The 23,063-nt window shown below is 49.9% G+C and overlaps 1 protein-coding gene across 1 annotated transcript; it reads left to right on the top strand.

The window, feature by feature from the left end:
- The first annotated feature begins 2,017 nt into the window (after positions 1 to 2,017).
- On the top strand, positions 2,018 to 12,883 carry PTMS (parathymosin). The gene is made up of 5 exons (XM_077345781.1): positions 2,018 to 2,866; positions 6,643 to 6,711; positions 9,602 to 9,686; positions 9,812 to 9,879; positions 11,800 to 12,883. Exons 1-5 carry the CDS (start codon positions 2,033 to 2,035, stop codon positions 11,848 to 11,850), a joined length of 1,107 nt encoding a protein of 368 aa, XP_077201896.1. The 5' UTR covers positions 2,018 to 2,032; the 3' UTR covers positions 11,851 to 12,883.
- The last annotated feature ends 10,180 nt before the right edge of the window (positions 12,884 to 23,063 follow it).

Below are 23,063 nucleotides of genomic sequence, written 5' to 3'. Positions count from 1 at the left end.
TTTGGTTCTTCAAATGTGAAAGACAAAAAAAAAAAATGAAAAAGCTCTAATAAATCTGGAGCCAGCCCCCTGACCCTCAGCGTTGTCACCTGCAGTACTGCTAAGGCGTCATGATACAGCTACAAAACATGGGCTGGGCGGAAAAACTCATGTCTCCTTGAAGGTCTGCCACACCTTGAGAAGTTTGAGCACATGAAATAATAGGGAAGGCCTTATTTCAGGACCCTGGTGGGGGGGGGGCATATCTTGACCACCTTTGTCCACTCCTGCGTGGCAAAGATGCAGGAAGAAAAACAGAAGGGTGATGTTGGTTTTGTCTACTTAAGCAATAGTGCCATATTCAAACAATTCCCAGTTTCCTTTCTGGATCCATTCTCACATTCTGGTTTTAGAGTGTGAGTGGGGAATCCAGAAATGTTGGCCAATAACTGAAGACTGAGACAGGGTTGTTTTGATATAGGCAGGCAGGGCCATCTGTACCAAGAAGATAAGGCAGGGAAGAGACTAGGGTAAAGCTTAAGATGGGGAATATACTAAATAACTGGAAACTTTTCTACACAAGAGCGTCAATTGCACATAGATGCAATTACCTGGACTCCCAATTCGTTCATAAGGGATTCGAGGGAAATTTGCCTCATTCAAGGGTATTTCCCAAGGATGAAAGCGAACAGTATCCAAGTGTAGAAGAAAGATAGAGGAAAAGGGGGGAAAGATATACTGGGTTGCAAAGTTCAGCAAAAACTCCTCTCTGCACCAGCTTAACCTTCATGCCTGGACATCACTCCATTTTTTCAACTCTTGATTCTAGGCAAGTGAATGTATGAATGTAGTGGTTGAGCTGGCAGTGGATGTTCCAAAAAGTTATTTTTGGCAATTAGTCACGGCCCAGTCTCAAAGGCTGTATGATGTAGTTAGCACAAAATGAACACACGCTTGTAAATCTATAGGCCTCTCTTGTCTAGTCATCTGGCATTCAGCAGCCGAGGTTAGATTAAGACATCCCAAGGCCCTAAAGGATCTCGAGTTGTAGAGGCCTCCTTAAAGTGACAGCCTTGTGTTGTGGTCACAATCGGGGTTGGAATACCTGTTCTACCATGGAAGCTTACTGATCAATCTTAGGCCCCTCACAGCCTAGCCAACCTCGCAAGGTTGTTGTGGTTTTAAGGTGGAAGAGGCTGGAATGATGTCATAAAGCCATTCTAATTTCTGTTTAGGGAGGCACAAAGGCTAGAAGTTTTTTTAAATTACAAAAACGTGGCAACGTAAGAATTTTTAAAATTTAGAGGCTCCTCATATTTTGAAGCCCTAAATTTCTGCATAAATCCAACTGGTCCAGAAGCAAGAACAAAGACCATTATTGGGATGATTCTCAGGGCTGCCAAACAAGTAAATCCTATTTATTGTAGGAATCTTGTGTAAGGGGAAGGCTTTGCTCATGCCTTTAGAAATAGAGGCGCCCAGAATCACATCCACAAACCTACAGTCCAATTTTATGATGCATTAAATTCTTAACGCTTAAAATGCCCACGGAAGAGCATCACTTTTCACTCCAAATAGATCGATCTAACCAAACTAACACCCTCTAGTTGCAAACCATTCGCTTGGCTTAGAATTGCCCAGTTTTTAACCTTTCTGACATCAAAAACGTCTTCATCCCTGAAAAGGGGGGGGGGGCATGGTTGCTAAGATTCCAGATCTTTAAAGAAGTTTCTGATGATGAATATATATATATCTCTGCAGGGGCGTATCTCCAAGATCACACACCATGGATCAGTTCTCCTTTGGCAATCCTCCATCAGAAACGGGCAGGGAATCAAAAACGTTTTGGGCAGAGCCCAAGATGAAGCCAGCCTGCCGCAAGGAAACCCCAGCATGGGGCGCATCCTACTCCGAGCCAAAAGGCAGAAAGGGCTCGCCCTCGGCGGCGGGATTCCCCACCTTCCGCGGCTGAAGAGGGCTTTCCACTCCGCCAGCGCCCCGCCAACGAAATCCGGAATGTCACCCACCCCATCGGGGACCCACCCCTTTTCGGATGCCCATCGGCACGCCGCCGGAAAAACCCTCGCGCCCCAACGCCTGTTTTGGAGCGACTAAAAAGGGAGTGGATGGAATGGCACACGTGCCATTCAAGTGCTGCCGTCGGGGTTCCTGCGCCGTGGTTGCGTTACCCCGGAGCAGCGGCAGCAGCAGCACAGGACGGGGAGGGAGGGAAGGAGGGCGTGCGTGCCTCGCGTGCCCGTGTGTAGGTGGCGAAAGCGAACAAAGGAAGGGTGACAAGGACGAAAGCGCCCGCCCGCCCGAGCCGCTTCCCTGCCTCCCTGGGGGCGCTGAATGGGCTTGGGTTCCAGGCGGAGCGCGCCACCGCCCCGGGAGACCCGTCCGCCCCGAAGGCTTTCCCTGGCGAAGGGCAGCGGCGCCCGCCCTCCGCGGCCCCTCGGTTCCCCTCCCGCCCCCGCCTCTCCGGCGTGCCGCCCTCCCTCTTTCGCGCTCGGCCCTGCCTCCCTCCTTCCCTGCCTCCCTCCCTCCGCGCGGGTCCCTCCCTCTTCCCTTCCTGCCTTCCCTCCCTCCCTGCCTGCCTGCCTGCCTTCCTCGTCACCGACGCGAGCCCTCTATAAATCCCCCTTTCTGGCATAGCCCCACCGTGGGAGAGGAAGCCCCTGTGCTTGTGGCGCCCGAGAGCAGGAGAGCCACAGCTGTCGCCGCCCGCCGTGCCAGCCGCCCCGTGCCATCCCGGCCGGCGTCTGCCCCTCGCTCGCTCTCTCGCCCGCCCGCCCGCTCGCCGCCCCTCTCCCCCCTTGTCTCTCGCCGCCGCCGCGGGATGTCGGAGAAGTCCGCCGAGGAGGCTCCAGTGGAGCTGGGGGCCAAGGTGAGACGAGCGCGCCGCCGCCCTTGGCAGCCCCTGCCTCAGACCTGGCCAAGGATCGCCAAGCGGCGCACGGAGAGGGATCGCGGCCAAGCCGGGGCGCCGGAGGGGCGAGGCGGGGGCTGGTGCCCACCTCGCTCTCCTTCCTTTTCTTTCTCCTCCCGCCCTCCTGCCTCTCCACTCGCCGCTGTCTCTCGTCGGCGCCTTCCGAGCGCACGCCCCGCGGGTGCCCCGCACGGCTCCGGTGCCCTTGGCTGGCCTGGCGGGTAGTGGTCTCCCGCCCAGCCTCCCGATTTGGCAAGGGGGGACAGGAAGAGAGGGCACTGGAGCGCCTGGCCGAAGTCACCCTTGCGCGACGTTTCCTAGGGTGGGCGGGCGGGCGGGCGGGGAGCCACACTGGGTTTCTTGGGAGTCCGTGGGGAATCCGGCTCGCCTTTCGGGCGCCCTGGTTGGGCGGGGGACGGGGAAAGAAGATTGGGCTCTCCGGTGCTGCGGGTGCTGACCTTTCCTGCCCCCCCCCCTTTTCGCCTGCTGTTCCGGGGTCGGAGCCGCATCGCTTTATTAGGAAACAAGCAGTCGAGGCGGCCGCACGCAGCACAAAGCCCTGAAAAGATGGAAGGCAATTAAGAGCCGGCGCTCGCGTTTGTCTGTGTGTGTGTGTGTGTGTGTGTGCGTGCCTCTGTGTGTGCGCGCGCTATGGCGCGCGCGCCTGCCACCATCTGGGTAGGCAGGTTGCTTCCCTTTGAAGAGCCAAGGCAGCCGCCCCCCTTTCGCCCCCTGGGTCGTCTGGATCTGCGGCTTTTGGGGTCTGGTCTAGAACGGGACGCTGAACGCGAGAGATCTGGCGCGGTCGTGAGAACCCGCCGCTGGGCAGGGGCACCCAAAGGGACCAGAAACACGCGTCTTTGATGCTCCCCCGGGGTGGGGTGGGGGGAAAGAGAATCACGTGGTTATTTAGGGCGGCCGGGGTGTTTGTGGGGGGGGGGGTGCGGGGGTGCGATGTGCTTCGGTTGGTAGCAAACGAAAAGCCAGGGAAGACCTACAATAGGAGCTCGGTGCGGTGAGCCCTATGGAAGTTTCGGACAAAGAACAAGGGGATTCTTCCTAATGCCATAGGCAGGGCTGCTGAAGTAGGTGTAAAGATGAGGCCCTCTCCTTTGCCCTTATTACAAATTAGGTAATTTTGAAGGGGGGGGGAATCGAAGGCAGGAGGACGGGTTGGAGAATGCAGCGCCCTTATTTGCCAGAAAAGAGTGGGAGGAGGAGAAAAAGAGAAAGGCAGGGAATAACCTGTGTCCTCATGGGGCGGTGAGGCTGACGGTGGGGAGGCTATTCTTCGTTTTTTCTTTTGTAAAGGAGATGTTGAAGCCCCTGTCCTGGTCCGAAGGGGAAATAAATATCTATCACCATCTTTGAGGGCAGATGGGGACATGGGGAATAAAGGTTAAATGCCTGTCGTTCCTTGCTCGAGTGCTCTATTCTGAGTTTGAATGAGAAATTAAAGCTACAAAGGAGGTCAGAAATGGAGCTGGGGGACCCCCCCCCAGGGCTGTTCTCTCCCAGTTGAATTTTTGGAGGATTTTTTTTAAAGCAAAGTCCGGAACCATTGACACGGTCCTGTGCCGTCTTTGCCAAATCGAAGCACCGGTCCCCAAGGTCATGTGGCCTCTCCCCGGCTCCTCTGGTTTCAGGATACAGACTGTAGGAATTGTTTTTGAGTCGCCTTCCTGTTCTTGCCTCATGAACCTCATGGAAATTATGGGCTAGAATAACCAATTGTTAGATGCCGTCTCTCGGAACGTTACCAATTCCTGTTGGGAGCTCAGAAAATTGCATCGATCCCGGTTTATCATCTCCCTGGGATTAAGGAGGAGACTCATGAACCATGTGATGAGACGTTTCTGTCTCTTGGGATGGAGGAGAGCCTTCCACGCTTCTGTTTGCAGGACCAGCAGTGGAAATGTCAAACGCTGTTGTAACACCAAAACGACAAATCCAGGCGTGACTGCATGTATCTAGGCCAGTCTGTGGCCTGTTTTACATGCCTTGGAGAAATGCACACGATACCCTCTAGTGGAAAACTACGGCATAGCCCATTTAAAAGGAAGCCTGATGTGCACTTGTTTTCTCTCTCCTTAATTCAGGCTTATCCACCGTGCTAATTTATCAGCATTAAGGTGAAATACATTGAGTGTGCGGCCAGACTGGCCAGGGAATTGATACCAAGAGGTGTTACTGAAGCCTGCTGAGATACATGCAGAGAGAAAGGATTAAAGCAAATTCATGGAGAATCAGTTGACCAACCATTGTTAGCTATGGTGGCTAAATGGAAGCTCCACCTTCAAAGGAAACTGGGAGAGGCCTATCTGTCATGTCCCAGGGCCATCTGGATGGCCACTGGGATGCAGTATTTCACATTAGGTGGCCCTTTTGATCAAATGTTTGAGTGTATCTAGGTACATCAATTTTCAGACTCGTTTTGCTGGGGGTTGTGTTCACCCCTTGGGCTGCTGCATCACAAACTGTTTCAGCACAGGGAATAAGTGCGTATGGAGAAGAAGGGGTTACATTTGACCTCAAGTGTGAATTAGCCAAGCCACTAGGAACTCTTATCACAGTTCCCCATCTTGGCCTAACCCATAGAGGTCTTAAGAAGATGACTGAGAGAAACAAAGAGCCTCCGGTCTTTAGGAAGATAACAAAAGGCCGAAATCTTTCACTTCCTCTACTAGGAACATCCCACTCACCTCTAATAGCACCATCTAGCTGTGTATATAACCCCAAGCCAAATAGACTTTAAACCAGGAGAGCAAATTCTGCACTCCAGTGTAGCACAGCAGCCCAAGAAGAGGCAAGGAAGATGTAGAATGATCAACATTCATAGCTTGTGCTGCTAAACTCAGGCTGGTCACCTTACTATTTAGCAATTCATTTGTAGAAAGAACCAAAAGGTAAATCAGGAAAAGCCACTGGGTGGGGGGGGGAAGGGAGTGGGTTCGGTAGAGTATGAATCAACCAACACAATGCATAGGCAGTCCTATGACAAAGGGCCAGGATCCTGCTTCAGGCAGTGGGTTTTAAAGGGCATGATGGATGAGTGAGAGCAAAAGAAGCAGAGGAACTCTCCCATGTGAGCCTTATTGGGAGATGTGTAGGACCACCTGTGGTAAAGGAATGGGGGATTGTGGCCCTGGATGATTCATTGGACGAGGAGAACCATGTGAAGTTTCACTGCTGTGCACCAAAAACCTAAGATAACGATGCCAAAGCCCATGAGGTTTCTGTCAACTTTCTGTCCTGAGACCAGGGCTTCCAGTGTCGCCTGAATTTTCTCATTTCTCCAGATCTCCAGGGCTCTTGATCTCTGTGACAGATCTCATGTGGTTTTTAAAACAGAAATAACATTTACAAAGCAACTGCCAAGGAAACATTTCCTTTGTCATAATTTTTCCCTGTGTCGCTTCTGACTAATGCACCCCTGTGGTCATGTTTGCTTCTTTGCATATTTCATTCTTTTGTCAAAAAACTTTTATCGTGCTCACTGCTTTTCAGCAGTGCAGGCCTAAGGGCACTTTCCTGGGTTAACTGCACTGGACACACCTAAGTAAGATGGCTGTCTTGCAGCCTTTCCAGCAGTAGACTAAGGCATAAATTTAAACTTGACGCCGTCCTCTGGGGGCTTTCTGTGGGTATTCGCCGTGTGAATTCCGAGTCTGCTTTTGTTTCAGACAGCGTTATGTTTCTGTTGGGCCTGAGAAATTTCTTCTCCTGTATTTCAGGACCTGAAAGAGAAAAAGGAGAAGCATGAGGAGAAATCTGCTCGTAAGGAGAAGAAGGAGATCATAGAGGTAATGTGAGCTGACATTTGCTGAGGAAGTGATGGGCGGCACAGTAAGAATGGGTCTAGAGGGGAGAGAGCAAACAGGGCGCATTAAAACAGGAGCCATTGATTTATGGTCCCTGTGGGGCAGGGGGGGGGGAGCACTCCAGCCAGCCAGCCTACCAGCCAGCCTCTAGCCTCCAGTGTCTTCCCCTGCAGAAAACACTGGCTTTTGCTATTCGCCACTCTTCCCCAAAGCGCTTTTTGTATGACCCTCAAAAGACTCATCAAACCCTGAGTTTTCAAGATGAAAAATTGCATCAAGGAGAAGGGGAGGGAAGGTGCTTGGAAATGCCACAGCCAGCCAGCAACCTGTTACACCCCCCCGTTGCACTTCCATGTGCCAGAATTCTCTCTCTGAGATTGGCCATGAGGTGACCGTGAGGCGAGTAAAAACTGCAGAGCAGAATGGTTCGTCTTTATGCCTTCTGAGACTCTTGCTCTGAAAAACACTGGAAAGCGAAGGAGTTGGGCCTAGAAAGGACAGGTGTCTAAGCAAGTGGGCAAAAGATGCAAGTGCCCAGTTATCTAGGGATTAGACCAGCCTTTTCCAACTTTTTGACCATGGAGGAGCCCCTGAAATAAATGTTCAGACTTTGAGGACCCTGGGAAGTGATGTCTGCTGGCCACACCTCCCTGCCACGCCCCCAGAAGTGACATAACCACCCACACCCTTTGCCCTCATTTCATTCCCTTCCCCTACTTTACTACTACTAAGACTTTACTACTACTACACTTCATGTAGTCTGTAAAGAAGGGCAGGAGCTGAGAAGACAGCCTGGACCCCCCCCCCCATTTTTACACCCATGGCCTACCCGCCAAGCCCTCTGGGTGGAAGTGGTCAGTTTCCTCGCTTGTGTCCAAGTCCATTAAGGTAGGAGGAGAAAGGCCACAGACACCCCCCCCCCAATAGCTGGACCCCTGGTTGGGAATCCCTGGATTAGACGGTGGAGGCTGGGAAGATTGGGAGGTCGGCTTGAGGTAGATTGAGGACCACTAGAAAATGAAAGACTGTGTCGCTGGTGACCAAGATCAAATTAATTAGTGCAAATTATTTTGCCTGCCACTCAAACGGCATGGGTGAAAGTTCACTATGTATGGGTGCAAAAGTTGGACAATGAAGAAAACTGACAGAAAAGAAGGCGGTTTTTCTGAAATGTGGTGTTCCAGGAGAGATTTACAGACACCGCAAAGACAAATAACTTGGTCCTAGACCAAATCAAGCCTGAACTCTCCCTAGAAGGTAAAATGGCTAAACTAAGGTGATTGTACTTCAGTCACATTATGAGAAGACAAAGAGTCTGGAAAAGGCCATGAAGCGAAGGAAAGTCGTAGGCAGCAGGAAAAGGGGAAGACCCAACATGAGGTGGGTCAATAAGAGAAGCCACGACCCTCAGTTTCCCAGACCCGAGAAGGGCTTCTAACAATAGGACGTTTTGGAGAATGTTAATTCATAGGGTCTCCGTAAGTCAGAAGACGCTTGACAGAACTTAATTCACATACCGAAAATGGAAAGTCAGATCTAGGACAGAGAAACAGGCTCCCCAGATTCAGCCTTTCCAGGGATATTGTAGTCCAGAAAGTAAGCAGTGAGGAGGGTATCAGGGCTCTTTTTCTCTCCTCCTCTGTCAGACCACTCCGCAGGGAAACTATAAGGGTAATTGCAGCATGCCGCTTGAATGGCAGGCAAATATATTGGCCCAAGAGCCTTCCTGTGCGGGGGGGGGGGGGGGGAGGTACAGGAGGCAGGATTCTTGGGCCTTTGGACAAATCACAAGCAAGCAATCTACTGCGGTTTCTGACTTTGGAGCGATCACCAGGATGAGCTCACGGAGATATGGCTAATAGAGAGGTTGGTTGGATGCCCAAGATTCCACGTCCCAACTTGTGTGGGCATGGAGCTGGCGTTCTTTAACTCAGGAGACAAATCTATCTTCAGATCCCATTTTCCTCCCAAGGAGCTCCGGATAATGAGTATAGTTCTCCGATCCTCCGTTTTATCTTCACAGCTGGGTGGAGATTTGGACCTGAGTCTCCCAGATCCCCGTCTTTCCCTCTCTAACCCCTACACCATCTCATCACCCAAACGCTGAAGAAGATGAATCTGCCTCTGAAAAGAAAGGCATTTGCATAGGATGGATTTTCCAAGGGACAGAAGAGAAGGCCATTTCACCTCAGAGCAGGCAGTGTGCAGGTGTCATTGGGACATTGTGAGCCTTTTCCTTCAAAAGAATTTCCTTGCTGGATTAGATGAAAATTCCTTTCCCAACAGTGTCTGGCAGACACCACTTTCCTTCAGCACTTGGTGACCCGAGACAATGGCCACCAATAAATATATCCTCCACAGATGGACTGAGTTCCTATTGTTGTGAGTGAGCACAGCCTTGGATAGAAGAGGGGCCTGAGCAGGGGATCCATATGAGACCAAAAGAACCCTGCAGTTTGTGACAGCCCCTGTGCCCTGAAAGAGCATGCACATCGCCCAGTACCAGGAAAATCGAGGCAAAGCGTGTTCAGGGAGATCCACTGTGCTTTGAGGAGCAGGAGAGGAAGTGATTGTGCTAGAGACAGCGCTAAGAAGAGGTTCTAAAGACCAGGAACTGGGGAGAACTCTCAGATGCTTCAGTAGGCTAGGGAGACAGATATTGTTCTGAAAAGGCAGGACAGTCTTGCTGCGGAAGCTAAACAAAGGGAATCAAAAGGCAGTTTTCAGAGGAAAAGTAGAGTATTCTAATATTCCTTAAAAACACACCCAATGAATTGTAGGGAAACTTGTTAAAAAGGCAAGAGGTTATCAGACAGCAGAGCATGATGGAGATTTTACAATCCTCTTTCTTCTGGGGGCTTGTTTTACTCAGGACGATGAAAACGGCGCAGAGGAAGAGGAAGACGACGAAGACGCAAACCCGGAGGATGTGGACGACGAAGATGAAGATGACGAAGGTGAGCGTTGGCCACCCGTGTGGCTTGTGAAGCTCGACTGGGAGTGGAGGGCCCGCTCGATCCCACGGTAGATAGGCTGACTTGTGACACCCCCCCTTCCCTCTTTCTTCCTGGCCGATTCCTAGATGATGAGAATGACCAGGAGCCAGACTCACATGCAGTAAAACGATCTGCGGAGAAGAAGCAGGAGGAGGTGAGTAGAGACACTGTTCCAAGAAACACAACCGGGGGAGGCAGAATCAGTCTTGTCAAGATGGAGAGAAGCTGGGAAGTGCACTCTCTTAATGTTTGAAAGTTCATCAGAAGACGCCAAGACACGTCTCCTCAGTGGAACCTTCTAGAATTCCGAACCGTATCTTAGATTAACGTGCTTTTCTCAGTACCCGCCCCTCACCTCTTCAGAATTCTTTCAGCTCCACCTTCTTTTCCTTCCTGCTCTTTGTTGCTGCCTGGTTGAGCAAAGGCAGAGAAGTCTCCTCTCCCTCCACTAGGACAGGGGTAGTCAACCTGTGGCCCTCCAGATGTCCATGGACTACAATTCCCATGAGCCCCTGCCAGCTTTCGCTGGCAGGGGCTCATGGGAATTGTAGTCCATGGACATCTGGAGGACCACAGGTTGACTACCCCTGCACTAGGAGACAGATCTTTTCTGCTTTCTCCATCCCTCCTGCACAACAGCACGGAGGGTTCAGCTGGAGCAGATCCGTTACCGCTGGGAGAATAGTCCCAGTACCGCTGTGGTGTATTCGGACCGCTCCAGGTCTTCCTTCACGGTCATTTTCTCACCTCAGAATACATGACCACATGTTGTTCCTTTCATTGTAAAGGCTCTAGACTAGGAATACCAAGTTCCCAGTGGGCGTTGGAGGGGGGGGGGATCCCCAGGTCCCGTTTCCCACTACAGTTCGAAGTGGCATTTTTTAAAATTGCCATTGGCCCAATGATGTGGCACTAGAGAAAACCCAACAAATCCAGAGAAAATCCATTCTCTGTCAGAATTTACCACAGAGTTTCCATTGATTCCTAGAGAGGACAGACGTTGATCCAGCTTTTCCCCAGAAGGGACATTCATAGAATCATAGAACCATAGAGTTGGAAGGGTCCATGCTGGCCATCTAGTCCAACCCCCTGCTCAACGCAGGATCAGCCCAAAGCATCCTAAAGCATTGTGATGTCATGAACAGTGGGAGCCCCATGTTCCTGACCCTATCGGAAACGCTTATCCCAGTTTAGCCAGGGCTGTCCATCAAGTTTGACCTTCGGTAACACAACTCCAGGCATCCATGCTTATAATTTGTACACATTATGGCTGTTGTTACTATTTCATTGCAAATACTTTTGAGGCTGAACACGCCCTCCTTTTTTTGGTGCAGCATGGAAGTTCCTATTTCTAAAAATGATAAACATCAGAAAGCCTATTGCCTTCCCCTGCAGTGACGTCCTACATTTTGTTTTATTGTGTTTACCTGTCTGGTAGTGCTGAGGACCCATTCCCCCAAAGAGCTCAGGACAATCAACGTGATTTCCTGCCATATGCTCTCCCCTGTCTCCTGAGCACACATATTTTAATTCGTGTTTTAAAAAAAAGAAATATAAGACGAGTTATTTTTTATATGCCAATTTTCTCTACCCGAAGAAGTGGCTTCCAATCGCCTTCCCTTTCTTCTCCCCAAAACATACACCCTGTGAGGGAGGGGAGGCTGAGAGAGCCCTGATATTACTGAAGAAGAAGAGTTGGTTCTTATATGCCGCTTTTCTCTACCCAAAGGAGTCTCAAAGAGGCTGACATTCGACTTCCCTTTCCTCTCCCTGCAACAGACACCCTGTAGGATAGGGGAGGCTGAGAGAGCCCTGACATTACTGCTCCATCAGAAAAGGGAACAGGCAGCAATTCAGCCACCATCCCACATGTGCTGTATGGCAGAGGTAGTCAACCTGTGGTCCTCCAGATGTTCATGGACTACAATTCCCATGAGCCCCTTCCAGCATCTGGCAGGGGCTCATGGAAATTGTAGCCCATGGACATCTCAAGAGCCACCCTTTGGCCACCCCTGAGTCCATTGAAATCCATGGGCTTGCACTGATGACCAAACGCCTCTCCCTCTGCCTGCAGGATGAAGTGGATCCAAAGAGAAAGAAGACAGAAAATGGCTCTTCCGCCTGAAGCCGCCCCTTCCTGGTGCCCGCATCCTCTTCTCTCAACTGTCCGTCTGTCCCCTCACCCTCTCTGCTCCCACCTGCGCCGGAACCTATTTTAAGTGCCACCGTCCTGGAGGGGGTGGGGGGGAGGAGGCACTCAGCATGCTGTACACTCGGGGGAAGGGAGCAGGAGGAAGCTGTGCTCCTTCTCCGAGGTCCGCTCTGCATTACAGTGCTCCCTACAGTTTTAACTCCCCACCTAACCGCTGATCCGTCCTCCGCCTCCCGCCGCAGCCTCCTTTCCCCATTACTGCAAACATTCACGCCCCCTGCCCCGCTCCCAACCATGGCCTGAGATCCTCACTTGCTTAAATTTTGACTCTACTTGTGCACCGCCCCTCCTCCCCGCTCTCTGTGTTCCACCAACTACATCCCCCTCTTCTTTCTTCGGTCCCTTACAGAGTCCTACAAGCTTGTGGGACTTGTGTGGTGCTGAAAGGGTTAAGTCCAGCCCGGGATTGTGGGGCGGGGGGGGAGTCCAGTGGCAGGGAATTGTGGCAGGGATCCATTCACGTCGTTTGCCAGGATCTCTTTCCACGGGTGGGAAAAAAGGCAGGAGAGAGAGAGATAAACGCAACAAAGAAGAAAGGTGTTTTTTTAAAAAAAAACAAAACATGCATAGCAACAAAGATTTTAATAATTAATACATTTTGTACAAATTTACATGGCAAGGCAGCAAGCTGTGTCTGGTGATTGTTTTTTTTTTTTCTTTTTCCTTCCAGAGGCAATGCTTGTTTTATAATGTGTAAAATCATATGTGATTCAGTGATTTGTTTCTTTTTTTTCTCCTTCCTCATTTTGGGTCTTTGAAAAAATAAATTAGGGACCAAATTTTTCGTTCCCCCCTGTTCCCTCCAGGTTCCTCTGTTCCCTTTTTTTTTCTTTGTAAATTAAAGCAGAACCATCTGCAGTATTTTCTATGGCACAGACATTATGAGGATGAGAAATATAAATATATATATTGTTTAGCACTGTAAATAAAAAACCTTTCAAAAAGATCTCAAGCTGTCTGACTCTGTACTTCAGGGATTTATTTATTTCTTGATTTATTTCCCACCACTCTCAACATGTGGCTCGTGGCGGGTTACAAAATTGATGCCCAGTTACAATAAAAACTCCAATAAAATCCCATTAAAACACCATAAAAATATATATACAGTATTTGCTGGCGTATAAGACTACTTTCCCCCCCTGAAAAACATGCCTCCAAGTGGGGGGGTCGTCTTATACGCTGGGTACACTTCAGTTGGGATAGACATAGCTGCCCATAGTGGCCCATAGTACTGTATTTTGAGTGGAAATGTTGGGGGGTCGTCTTATACGCCCAGTCGTCTTATACGCCGGCAGATACGGTATATAGAATTTGATAGCACTGACATCACAGATGAAGAGGAAACTTAAACAGGAGCAAATGTAGAACAGCTCTGTTGGATCTTTTCGCAAGAGGCAGCTGCGCTGGATCGTTGCTATGAAGACAAGTTCAAAATCTTTCAGCCACTTAGAAGACTAGCAGATGTATTGTGGATGAACATCCTCTCTTGTCAGGGGTGTGGATATCTTCATTTGGGACTTATTTAAAGGGCTTTCCCTCATTTTTGCGTTCCTCTTTCTTCAGGGACCTTTCTCAGCTGGGCACGTATTTCATGCCCTCTAGTGGTCGATCGGATATTACATTGTTTGATGTTCAGAATATCTCCCTGGGTTTTTATGTTGGACATAAACTGGTGTAACATCGTGGACCACTAGGGGGAACAAAACATGCAGAACAGAAGAACAAAAACAAAAAAATCCCTGAACCAACAGGAATATGCAAGCGAGGGGGGAAAGGAACACAGACCTAAACAGTGCACGAATTATCGGAAATAACAGTAGTTCTGCAATATCCATAAAGCCAGAGGTGTTTCCATGGATGGCATGAATTTTGCTTCCCCCTACCCCAGCTGCCTTTCACAATGCAGTTCCTGGGATGCACATCGATTACTCTAAACCTTGGTGGCCAAATGGGCTTCGAAATGTACATGGACTACAATTCCTATGAGCTGCTGGCAGGGGTTCATGGGAATTGTAGTCCATGGACATCTGGAGAGCTACAATTTGGCCCCAGAGTAACATGGGTGTGTGTGTTTGGAGCTGCTGGAGGAGGGGTGAGGTAAAAAATTGGCACTGCAGTTACTCCATTGATTGCCCATCAGCTATCAGGCTTAATTTCAGGGGCTGGCTGTCACACACAACGTCGTACATGGCAGGACTGCCTCTCCCCTGGCCACCGTCATGAGTCCACAATGGCTTTGCTCATCAGAGTGGGGCCTTCTGAAGGTGCCAGGCTGCAAATGGGCACGACAAGCAGCTTCCCGTGGGCATGCAATCTTTGTTGTGCTGCCCCTTATGGAATGGCCTGGCTGAGGAGCTCAGGAAGGTTCCCATGCGCCTGGCATTGCACTATGTAAAACAGCTCTTTGGGAGGGCATTTCTCAAAAGGTAATGTGGCTATCTCAGAAGGGAATGGTTCAGGGAGCTGCTTTTAGAAAGGGAATGGGACTGGGGCCTCTTGCATGGCCATATGTTCCATCATGCACTTGCTGAATTGCTGATTTTTGTAATAAGTTTTCTGTATCATTAAACGGACATCTAATGCTTGGTTTCAGACTTCTGTGATCCTAGTCCTATTACATTGCTTATTAGATTTTTCATCCTAGCGATTGCAATTGTTAACCTTCAGCCTCAACAAAAAAGTCAAACTGTTGTTGTTGTTGTTAGGTGCGAATTCATGTCTGACCCATCACGACCCCATGGACAATGATCCTCCAGGCCTTCCTGTCCTCTACCACAGTGGTCCCCAACCTGCGGGCCGCGGCCCGGCACCGGGCCGCAAAGGCCATGGTGCCGGGCCGCGGCTCCCTCTCCCCGCCCCCCCCCGCAGTAAAAAACTTCCCAGGCCGCAAGCTTGCGGCCCGGGAAGCTACTTACTGCGGGAGGGCGGGGAGAGGGAATCAGGGCCAGGCCGCGCCCGTGCAGGCCGTGCCCGCGCGGCCCGATCCGCGGGCGCGGCTCACGGGCACGGCCCGATCCGCGGGCGCGGTCACCGCAGGCGCGGTCCCCGCGGGCGCGGCCCGATGCCCTGCCGGTCCCCAGCCTAATAAAGGTTGGGGACCACTGCTCTACCATTCCCCAGAGTCCATTTAAGTTTGCACCAACTGCTTCAGTGACTCCATCCAGCCAACTCATTCTCTGTCACCCCCTTCTTCTTTTGCCCTCAATCACTCCCAGCATTAGGCTCTTCTCCAGGGAGTCCTTCCTTCTCATGAGGTGGCCAAAGTATTTGAGTTTCATCTTCAGGATCTGGGCTTCTAAGGAGCAGTCAGGGTTGATTTCCTCTAGAACTGACTGGTTTGTTCGCCTTGAAGTCCAAGGGACTCGCAAGAGTCTTCTCCAGCACCAGAGTTCAAAAGCCCCAGTTCTTTGATGCTCAATTCAAACTGTAAGTAAAGGTAAAGGTAAAGATATCCCCTATGCAAGCACCGGGTCATGTCTGACCCTTGGGGTGATGCCCTCTGGGGTTTTATGGCAAACTCAATGCGGGGTGGTTTGCCAGTGCCTTCCCCAGTAATTACCGTTTATTCCCCAGCAAGCTGGGTACTCATTTTACCGACCTCGGAAGGATGGAAGGCTGAGTCAACCTTGAGCCGGCTGCTGGGATCGAACTCCCAGCCTCATGGGCAGAACTTCAGACTGCATGTCTGCTGCCTTACCACTCTGCGCCAGAAGAGGCCCTTAAACTGTAAGTAATGTCAACAAATAAGAAACACTGCAGGTGGGAAACCATTTGCAAAAAGCCATTCAGCCCATGGTGCTATCCACCCCAGACGAGAGCAGCCGCCCATTGTAAGAATAGTAATGGAGGATAACAATGTCTTGCGAGTGGTATTGTGTTCATGGGACAGCAGTAGGGGGTGAAGGAGACGATTCCTGATTCAGCCCCAAAGAACAGAATCCAATTCGTCAGTCAATTCCCATCCAGCAATTTTACCCAGGAGCGGCACTCTGAAAGTCTGTGTGATGCAATCTCTTTTTCATGACTTCTCTGTGTCCATCAGCCTTGGCAACCCTTCAGAGACCGGAAAGGGCAAGCCAAGCACCAGGAGGCCCAAATTGTGGTGAGGAACCAGCCAGGGGTCAAACTCGTGAAAGAATCCCTCTCCCACATCCCACTGACCCTCTCAGAAGAAGGTTGCTTTTAACTGCCCAAAGGAGTTTCAACATGGTTTACATTCACCTTCCCTTCCTCTCCTCACAACCAACACCCTGTGAGGGAGGTGAGACTGAGAGATACCTGACAGAACTGCTCGGTGAGAACAGAACTATAAGGACTGTGACTGGCACAAGTTGGCTGAGTGTGGAGGAGTGAGGCAACAAACCCTGCTCTTCCAGATTAGAAGCCACCACTCTTAACTATTACACCACGCTGGCTCTCGATGAACTTGCGAAGGGAAGCTGCAGTCGTGGCCCTCTTCTTGATCTCTGCGCAGGTGTGCTAGCAGCAGGTCCTTCCCCAAAGGTCGCCCAGCATCTCTTGTTTTGTTGTTGTGTGGGGACTCTGTTATGAAAAGCCCTTGGGGAGGGTGGTATATAAATGTGAATGAATGAATGAATGAATGGATGGATGGATGGATGGATGGATGGATGGATGGATGAAAATAGATCTGAAAAAGAGCCACTGCCACAATCCCACGCAGCTCTCCTAATGCACAGTTTAGCCGGGACTGCAAGATCACACCACATCGGAAATGAGACGCTGTGCCAACTGGTGCTCTAGCCGTGCTGACTTCACCGTCCTCCTTTATATCAGGCGTGTCTTCCTCCCTGCCCTTCCTCAGAGGCTATACACATGACACGAACAAGCACCATCAAGCACCTTCGAAAAACACAGAAAGAGAGGGCCACTGGCCCTATGAACCCAGCCTCTTGAGCGAAATCTAGAGCTCAAATCCCTTGCTTCCGAGTCCACGACGCTGCGTTCCTGTAATTTGCGTGGCTGTGTTTGGGGGGTAAAATTCACAGCCTACTCTGGCCTTTTCCCATTTCCTTTACTTCATTTTGGAGGGGGAAACGGCGATGAACTACATCGATGTCAAAAGCTACAAACAGCCTGCTTTACGCACAGCGGACGTTCTGGGTTGGTGGCGACAGAGCTGTCCTCTGTCCAAGGCTCCCAAAGGCAATTGCTGGCAAAAACGAAAAGCACAAATTGTCCCCCCCCCCCCCCCGGAAGTACATGCCGGCAGGGTTCACGCCACAGCCCACAGAGAGCCACATTCCCAATTACCATCGGCCCAGAAGAGCCAGCCAGGGTGCATCTGAAGGGGAGGAGGGGCTTGTGCCAGAGTCGTGACCCAAAACAGTGTGATGGCTTTCCTGTTCTCTGGAGCTTGTTCTTCAGCTGGAGAGGGATGCAGAAATGCTTCCTTAATGGTCAAAATATCCTACAAGTTGAACTCCAGTGCTGCAAGAGGCAGTGTGCTTACCAATGCTCTCTTGAACTACATGGGAACCACCAGCCAGCCACGAAGCCTGCTGGTCAATAGCTGTGCCTGAGACATGGGGCAGGTGCCAAATTGGGGAACTGTGCTTGGTAGAGCTGCAGGTGCAATGCCTGTGTCATTGGACTACATGCTCTGGGCCAGGGGTAGTCAAACTGGGGCCCTCCAGATGCCCATGGACTACAATTCCCATGAGCCCCTGCCAGCTTTTGCTGGCAGGGGCTCATGGGAATTGTAGTCCATGGACATCTGGCGGGCCACAGTTTGACTACCCCTGCTCTGGGCAGATCTTCACCGTCAGTCCTGCCTACTTGGGCAGAAAAGGAACCTTGGACCTTAGAGAACTGGGGCAACAGGAGGACATCATGAGTCTGTGATGAAACTTCTTCCTTGTAGGATCTCCCCCTCCAGAATCTCGGTGCCTGATGTACATTCTGGGTGGATAGGATCCCCAGAGAGACACCTAAGGCGGTCCTCTTCAGTTTCACCTGGCCTCTGAAATGTCATATGGAGTTGAAAGGGACCATCTAGGCCAATGGTTCTCAACCTTCCTAAATCCGCGACCTTTTAAAACAGTCCCTCATGTTGTGGTCACCCCAACCATAAAATTATGCAAGGGTTCTTTCAAAGAAATTAAACTGAAACTGGCCAATGGCATGAAGACCCGTTGTTCATGATTGCGTATAAATTCCCCCTCCCCCCGGTTTTCTCAGTTCAGTTCTGCCTCTTGTCCCACCATGCCGATCTCGCTTTTTTCCGCTGCTCCAGACATACGAATGCTCTATCTTGATCTACCCCACAAGGCTGTTGTGTGGATGGCACTCCCCCGGCCAAGCTGCTTGCCGGGCCACGACCCCTGTGAAAAGGTCATTTGACCCCCAAAGGGGTCCTGACCCCCAGGTTGAGAACTACTGGTCTAGGCCATCTAGTCCAACTGCCCACTCAGTGCAGGATCAACCTAGGAAATCCAGGATAAGGATCTTTCCAGCTGATGCTTGAAGACCACCAATTAAGGGGAGCTCATCACCTCCTTAGGCAGCCCATTCCACTGCTGAACTACTCAGACTGTGAACATTTCCCCCCTGATGTCTAGCTGGTGCCATCCTAACCCATTACTGCACATCCCATCCTCTGCTGCCAACAGGAACCTCATAGGGTTTGATCCCCAGGCTCTGGATCATTTTCATCGCTCTCCTCTGAACCCTCTCAATTTTGTCCTTTTCAAAGTGAGGCCTCCAGAACAACACACGGAACTCCAGGTCAATGCAGTCTTGTGATTTTGAGGTGATGCCTCAGAATTTGCCATCTTTACTGCCACATCACACTCAAATTTCGCTTACAGGTGACAAGTACCCCAAGATCTTCTTTACACACACCCTGCTCCCATCCAGTATGCTGGATTCTCATTTTTCTGACCCAAATGTAGAACTCTGCACTTCTCCTTATTGGATTGCATCTTGTTCTCATTTGCTCACTTTCCCAGCGTGTTCAGATCTCTATCTTCTGGGGTATTCGCTACTCCTCCCAATTTGGTGTCATCTGCAGAACTGATGAGGAGTCCCCTGACCCCCACATCCAGGTCATTGATAAAAATGTTGAAAAGTCCTGGATCCAGTCCTGTGGCATCCAGCTGCTCAGTTCCTTCTAATCCAATGGGTGTGAACATATTTACAGGCTCTGCAGCAAAGTGCAAATTTCCTGGCTCGGTGTCAGCTACCTGTTGAAAGTGAAGATGAGTTGTTGCAGGACTCTTCCTGAGCAGCTGGGCCTGTGATTAAAAAGTCTCTCTAGAGACATTTTTGGGCATGGATGCCAGCCTACTCTAGAAGCTGAACTGCTGACACTGCCTGATTTGTTTCTGGAAACCTGACCTCAGTCTGAACGACACTGCACTGGAAAGCTCACTTCCTGAATAAATCTTTGTTGGTCTTAAAGGTGCTACTGGACTCTGATTTTAGTGTGCTACTTCAGACCAACACGGCTAGCCACTTGAATCTCTCCTTTGGCCTTGTCATTTTTGGAAAGCTGAGAGAAATGCCTGACAACAGAAGCCAGCAAGTTATACTGTTTCACTTTTTCAGGGTTCACTATACCCAGTGTGGTTAGATAGAGTGTCTTAGGCTAGAATCTGGGAGTGATCCAGGTTCAAATCGCCCCCTTGGCCTTAGAGGCTGGCCAAGTCAAATGTTTGCAGCCTAATTTTACCTCGCAGGGCCCTGCCGAGAGGCTTAACTGGAGGAGGAGGGGAGAACTAGGTTGCAAGCTGCCTTGGGTTCCCAAGGGAGAGAAAAGCAGGGTATAAATAAATACAAGCTGAAAAGCTTTGCAATGCTACTGACTCTTGTTATCCATTGTTACAAAGTCAAATTGTTAAGCACCTGCCACATCTAAAGAGGCAAAGAAATCCAGTTAGGGACTGAGATGATTTATCTATTTTCCTAGAATCTTTTGGTGCATCTGTTATCTGCTGTGAGTCAACCCCCAACCAGTGGGAACCTGAACTTCCTTTGCTTGCTTGAAAAACCCTTCCAGTAAGACTGGAGGTGGTGTTTGGGCTCCATCTGGTGGTACCAAATTGACACTGCTGTCACATTCGCTCCTGGGTGCCTTTTGTTCTCCGGAGGTGTATTTTTCTTCTGTCTGTGGGCTACAGTGATCTCAAAATATTTGTCTGGATCTGCTGAGAGTCAACCCCCCCCCCCCCTTCCACAACCAACTGAACAATTGGGCTAGTACAGACCTGCGCCTATAACTTGTTTCAGGGCTTTTCTGCACATGATAAATATAGTGAAATGCTTGCCTAATGTAGGCGCTATATTCCGGCCATTCTCCAGATTAGAGGCCACTGGTCTTAGTTGCTCACCACGCTGGTTCTTGACATGCAATAGGTTCTTTCTCAGCTTAACATCCTCGGACACGCAGAGTGTTGTTCTGAGATTGCCAAGAACCCCATAAGCCATCGTTTTAAAATTTATTTCATTTGTATCCCACATTTAAGAGCCTCTTGTGGTGCAGAGTGGTAAGGCAGCCGTCTGAAAGCTTTGCCCATGAGGCTGGGAGTTCGATCCCAGCAGCCGGCTCAAGGTTGACTCAGCCTTCCATCCTTCCGAGGTCGGTAAAATGAGTACCCAGCTTTCTGGGGAATAAACGGTAATGACTGGGGAAGGCACTGGCAAGCCACCCCGTATTGAGTCTGCCATGAAAACGCTGGAGGGCGTCACCCCAAGGGTCAGACATGACTCGGTGCTTGCACAGGGGATACCTTTACCTTTACCTTTATCCCACATTTCTTCTCAATGGGAACAGACCCCAAATGTCTTCTGTCATTGTATTCTCTTTTTATCCTGGCTACAATCCCATAAAGTAGTTTAGGCTGAGGAATGTGTGACTGGCCCAAAATGGCCAAGCTATTTGAAGCAGACTGGGGATTCGAACCTGGGTCTCTCAGATTCTGGTGTCAACGTTCTAACCAATACAGCACTTTTCAGAGCTGATCAGGATGTTTGCAAGAGAGACTGTTCTGTGTCGGAGTGCGCGTCAGTGAATTGCAGGTCAAAACACACTTCTTTCTTGGTTTTCCACCCATCCTCCTTTAATTCTATAGGCAGGGTTATTCTCTCTGGGTTGGGAAATACCTGGAGATTTTGAGGGTATAGAAGGGTGGAGTTTGGAGAGAGGAGGGGCTTTCATGAGGTGTGGCACCATGGAGCCATTTTTGCAGGTGAACTGCTCTGTCTCCTGGAGACGAGTTGTCAGTTTGGTATAGTGGTTAGGAGTGCCAACTTCTAATCTGGCATGCCAGGTTCGATTCTGCACTCCTCCACATGCAGCCAGCTGGGTGACCTTGGGCTCGCCATGGCACTGATAAAGTTGTTCTGACTGAGCAGTGATATCAGGGCTCTCTCAGCCTCACCCACCTCACAGGGTGTCTGTTGTGGGGAGAGGAATAGGAAGGCGACTGTAAGCCACTTTGAGCCTCCTTCAGGTAGGGAAAAGCAGCATATAAGAACCAACTCTTCTTCTTCTTCTTCTTCTTCATCCCAGGAGAACTCCAGCCACCACCTGGAGGCTGGCAACCCTATCAGTGGGTCCATTCACAGAGCACCTGTTCTGCACGCAAAAGGTCCCCAGTTCAGGCCCTGCCATTTCCACTTAAAAGAATCAGCTGATGTGAAAGAGCAGCTGGCTGCCAGAGCCAGCAAGACTGACTTTGATAGAGCAACAAGTCAGACTCAGTAGGAAGCAGCTACATGTGTTCAGCTTTGGCCAGTGAGGACCACTCTCTCCCCTTCAGCCATTCTTCATTCCTTTAAAAACACTGATGTGCAGAGTATGAGGTACAAACCTACATGAGCATGTGCAGAGTGCCTTTCCTTCGCTGCGGATCCAGTAGATCCATTCTCAGATGGTATACTCAAATTCCGCCATCGTTCCTGGTTTGTGAACAGAGTCCTGCTTTATGGGGATGATCTGGATGGCTGCAATCCAGGAAAGAGCTACCAAGAGAGAGATGTACCGTTTTGCACCAGTGAGGCTGAGAAAAAATGTCTTGTATCTCGGGTGTCTGAAAACCATTTATTTTTTTAAAGAGAAAAGCTTACCTTGGTCAGAATTTATATTTCATTTGGAAATGCCTATCCTGCACGTTCCATCCGGGATTAGGAAGTAACATCAATTCTGGGGAAGAAACTGGAAAGCCAGAGGCGCCAGTAAAGAATGGCTAGTGAGGAACAAAATAATATTTAATACCACAAAAGCACCACAAACACGTCACCTACTGATAGGTAGGGACACATTCCTGGATAAAGGCTCTAGTTCAAAGCTGTTCTTTCTTTCGGGTAATGCCAGAAGCGGATCAATAAATGTTCTTGATCTTCTTTTCTTTATTCCTGCAGGAATGTATTTATTTACATAGAATCATAGAAGCAGAGAGTTACAATGCACGATCAGCCTAAAGCAGGGGTAGTCAAACTGCGGCCCTCCAGATGTCCATGGACTACAATTCCCAGGAGCCCCTGCCAGCGTTCGCTGGCAGGGGCTCCTGGGAAATGTAGTCCATGGACATCTGGAGGGCCCCAGTTTGACTACCCCTGGCCTAAAGCATCCATGATGAGCATCTCTCCAGCCGCTGCTTGAAGACTGCCAGGCACCAAATCTGCTGAGAGGAAGCCAGGCCCAAGCAAACACCCTCTCACCCACCGCCATTCCTTTCCACTACATTCAAAACGGGAATTGTGTGATCCACACCTATTTGGAGAAAGGAGAAGCAAGCATCAAGCTGTTGAGTAAGAAGCGTGTAGAAACATCACACATTAAAACACCATCTTAAAAAAAAATGCTTTAAATGTTTTTTCATTTTTCAATGTCAAAGTATTTTGATGTCAAATTAAAAATCTCAATGAGACAAAACTTAAAAAAAAAATATTGGGATGCAACACTGGGGTGTTTGCGGCCTGCAGCTGTACCGTGCAGAGTATGGTTCACTCGTGAAGCTGCATTCAGGTGGGTCACCATGTTGATCTGAAGCAGCAGAACAAATCTGAGTTCAGGACACCTTTAAGACCAACCAAGTTTTCTTCAAGGTAGTGAAGTGTGTACTTCGTGCCTGGCTTCCCGTATGTTCATAGCTCGTGTCTCTGTG

This window comes from Paroedura picta, chromosome 7 (genome assembly GCF_049243985.1).
Source record: "Paroedura picta isolate Pp20150507F chromosome 7, Ppicta_v3.0, whole genome shotgun sequence".
NCBI lineage: Eukaryota > Metazoa > Chordata > Lepidosauria > Squamata > Gekkonidae > Paroedura > Paroedura picta.
Note: the sequence above shows the minus strand (reverse complement) of the source record. Positions and strands in the feature narration are given on the sequence as shown.

Bases quoted from the DNA above. Each gene is read 5' to 3' on its own strand.
- PTMS (XM_077345781.1), top strand. From the start codon at position 2,033: ATGCCCATCGGCACGCCGCCGGAAAAACCCTCGCGCCCCAACGCCTGT. The intron at 6,712-9,601 runs GTAATGTGAGCT...TGTTTTACTCAG, and splicing joins AGAAGAAGGAGATCATAGAG to GACGATGAAAACGGCGCAGA. The intron at 9,687-9,811 runs GTGAGCGTTGGC...GCCGATTCCTAG, and splicing joins CGAAGATGAAGATGACGAAG to ATGATGAGAATGACCAGGAG.